Raw genomic sequence first — 3,674 nt, 5'->3', positions numbered from 1 at the left:
TCCGAACCCTCCGATCTGAACTGATATGAAGATGGAGATTTCCAAAAATCATTTATGGAATCTTCTACAAATCGAAGGGTTAGGATCATCCTATGGAACTGATTTTTGGGACACAACCTATTTACGTTGTGCCCAAACAGATGAACGGTTTGGATCATCAAAAAATATGGGCCGTACCTACTTTTTTTAGACTTCACGTGTTTTCATGGCCACCCATCATATAAATTCTCTGTATATAATATATGGTCTCAATGATATCCCATAGGTTTTGACACTCAGGTAAGACTTACATTTAAATGTTATATAGATTGGAATTTTTGTCATTGAACATGAGAAAATTAAGGTTACATGCATGTTGATAGAAGCCATAATATACCTTGAACAAGATTCTAATGCTACTTCTATTTCAGCAAGACAAGCTTGATGGAGGGATAAACATAATGGAATTCAAGAGACGATTGTTATCTTAACACCAAAAATAGAATTAATGAAAGTTTAATTACCTGTTAATAATTCTAAAAGGACTTCAAGTTTTACTAAAATAAAATTTTTTCCGAAGAAGATGGAATATCTTAAAACAACATCACTCATATTCGAATTTATCACACTTAACTGTTCTTATATTTTATAAGCAGCATACTACACCATGCCAAATGCAAAATGTAGGGAAGGTAAAGGGTTTTTACATTTAAAATGTAATATCAAAATGCTACCAAAATTACTAAGGTTTTCGATCGAGATCGCCGGTAAAACTCAGTTTTCTTGTAGTTTCCATTGCTGGGCAACCTCAGAGAGGGACCTATAAGAAGACCCATCTTCAGCCAATGCCTTGGCAGCCGCATCTTTGAGGTCTCCCATTCTACTCCTCGCCTCTTTCCCTTCTTCCCCTTTCATCAAACCCTTCACAACTCTCGCAATCTCCTCCTTCTTTATCAACCCCGTCTCACTAGCTTTAGGCCTCAAAGCCACCTTCATACCCTCCACCATGACCGCGTTCATCTTTTGCTCAGCATAGAGAGGCCATGCTATCAAAGGCACGCCATTAACGACACTCTCAAGGGTCGAATTCCAGCCACAATGAGACAGAAACCCACCTGTGGATCCATGGCTAAGTACTTGTGTCTGTGGGGCCCACGAAGAGACCAACATCCCCTTCCCCTTTATTCTACTCACAAACCCTTCAGGCAAAAACTCAAAAGGGTCCCCTTTAACACCCCAGAGGCTGAAAAAAGTTGCATTTGCCTCCTTTTCACTTGGGCTTCTTACCACCCACAAAAATCTTTGCTCACTCAGCTCCAATCCCAAAGCCAATTCATTCAACTGCTCAAACGAAAGGGTCCCACCACTTCCATAACAGACAAACAACACTGACCCACGTGGCTGATCGTCCAGCCACTTTAAACACTCGGATTCATCACTTTCTCTTGTCAAACCAATCAGAGGGCCCACCGGGTAAATTGGAGGTCTTCCTGGCATTTCTTCGGTCAGAGCCTTTATAGCTCCGGGTTCGAAATCCACAAAGCTATTTACTAGAATACCTGCTAAAGCATGAATGATTAATTTATTCAATAACACCAACTCAAATAGCTTAAGCTTTTGAAATAATTGGTTGTTTCAAACGATTTCAGAGCAATTGTCTCATCGCAAGCCCTAGGTTCAAGACCCAACAACTGCTTGTATATGGGCCGTATGGCTAACCCAAAAGAGTGGCCACATGTGCCACATGTAGGCCAACCGAAAAAAGAAGGGCCACACATTAGGGAGAGTGGTATGCCGGTATAGTCCAATATTTTTCAAAAGTACGGTACGTCTTGCACCATAAGATGATCAAAACCATCCATTTGATGGGCCAAAAGGTAAATTGGTTGTACCCGAAATCCCATTTCAATAGGATGATCCTAGCCATACGATCTATAGAGGAACTACATATTATTGAAACCTTTATAGATAGGACGGTTGGGATTGTCAAATGGAAATGATTTTTGGGGCACAATGTATTTAAGTTGTGGCCATCAAATGGACGGTTTGGATCATCAGATGGTGTAAGCCGTACAGTTTGAAAAACACTAGACTATATGGGCTTACACCTTCTGCCATGGGATTTGCTAGCGTCCATGGCAGAAGGTGTGTTGCGGATTGGCTGTTGCATGTGAGGGTTGCCACACGGCGTACTTTTCAAGCAGATTTTGTGTTCGTTTATGATGTGGCTGCTGTCACATGCAACAGCGCATCCATGAAATTTGAAGAAATTTGATTTCACTATATTTTTTGCTTGATTACAATCAATCTCAAGGTGTGCTTATGTAGAGCACTTACATGATAAAACATAAAATGGAATCAAAATAATTATAGAAAGAGAAGATGCTAATCAAATCTACTTTCCAATGGTAAAAGAAGTGTAAATCTAAGTATTTGCTAAGGCTGGGTGGACGGCTTGATCAGCTACTCGGTGTGATGATCATGGCAAGGTCTGATTGACTACTCTGGTACCATGATAAATTTAGAGATTTTCACTAAACTTAGATGGATTACGAAGAGAATTAACGGTGCTTAGATAGATCACTTACATGATAAATATAAAATGAAATCAAGATAGCCATGGAAAAGAGATGATAATAGAAGATTCTATTCTAGCCTAATTTCTAATTTAATCTTATTGTTTAATAAAGCTAAGTTACCTCCTACTTGCCTAATCTACACCAAGACAATCCAACGGTGGACGCTAGCAAATCCCCTAAGGTATAAATGATTAAATAACTCCAACTCTTAACAGCTTAAGCTTTTGGAGTAATTGATTGTTTCACAATACCTTCTACATCTTTGTAACGTTTTGACTGGTGTAAGACCCATCTGTATGCGTCGTTTTGCCTGTCTTGAAACGGCTCTCCCACGTCTTTCCATGAAACCGGGATACAACCGGGAAGTTTCAGGGGCTCAGTTATATCTCTATATTCGCAAGTATACGTCGCATCAAGTGTCTCTAAATTTAAGGCCAGAGATAAGCACATAGCGGTAGTGGAGAAGAATAAATACGGCCGGACAGAAAATTCTCCGGCGAGGTCGATGACGTCCGTACAGAAGAGATCGACGATGACGGCAACGAGATGGGTCGTTGAGTTTAGGGTTTTTAAAATCTCACGTATTGAAGGGAGGGAGAGACTGACCGTAAGGCACATACGGGTTTCAGCACGGATGCCGGTAGGGGTGTCCTGGGGAGAAATTGGGGGGAGAGAAATTGAATTAACATCTTTTGGGAGGGATTCTAGTATGGTGTTTTGGGCTTTGGATGAGGGGTCGGCTGAGAGAGAGACGAGTGTGATTGAGAAGTTGTGAAGGACGAGTCTCTTTGCTAACTCAGCTAGTGGGATGAGATGACCCATGCCGGGACTCTGTATAATCGCTATGTGGGGTTTTTGGCTTTCTTCCATTGCTGCAACCTTCTTTTTCTTCCTCCTTTTTTCCTTGATGGTGGTAGGGGTGGCGAGAAATGCTTGTACGAGTTTATATAGGATTTTGGGATTTGATATATTTGTCCCCATTTCTTCCCTGAGACATACCCATCTAGTGTACGTATTATGACTACCATTTTACACTAGATGAGTAGATGGGGCTGTCCCAAGAAAGAAAAGAGGGCAAATATGTCATTTTTCTTTCTCCTTCTCTCATTTAAAATT

The 3,674-nt window shown here is 40.8% G+C and overlaps 1 protein-coding gene across 1 annotated transcript; it reads right to left on the bottom strand.

The window, feature by feature from the left end:
- Positions 1–531: 531 nt before the first annotated feature.
- On the bottom strand, positions 532–3,462 carry LOC143882670 (hydroquinone glucosyltransferase-like). The gene is made up of 2 exons (XM_077386127.1): positions 2,810–3,462; positions 532–1,538 (listed from the first exon to the last, which is right to left on the bottom strand). Exons 1-2 carry the CDS (start codon positions 3,426–3,428, stop codon positions 754–756), a joined length of 1,404 nt encoding a protein of 467 aa, XP_077242242.1. The 5' UTR covers positions 3,429–3,462; the 3' UTR covers positions 532–753.
- Between the last annotated feature and the right edge of the window lie 212 nt (positions 3,463–3,674).

This window comes from Tasmannia lanceolata, unplaced genomic scaffold (assembly GCF_043159265.1).
Source record: "Tasmannia lanceolata isolate RefF3 unplaced genomic scaffold, GAP_Taslan_0.1 ptg000008l, whole genome shotgun sequence".
Classification (NCBI taxonomy): Eukaryota; Viridiplantae; Streptophyta; class Magnoliopsida; order Canellales; family Winteraceae; genus Tasmannia; species Tasmannia lanceolata.
Note: the sequence above shows the minus strand (reverse complement) of the source record. Positions and strands in the feature narration are given on the sequence as shown.

Excerpts from the sequence above, each read along its gene's own strand:
- LOC143882670 (XM_077386127.1), bottom strand. The coding sequence starts at position 3,428 with ATGGAAGAAAGCCAAAAACCCCACATAGCGATTATACAGAGTCCCGGC. Across the intron at positions 1,539-2,809 it reads ACGTTACAAAGATGTAGAAG|GTATTCTAGTAAATAGCTTT; the intron begins GTATTGTGAAAC and ends ATGCTTTAGCAG.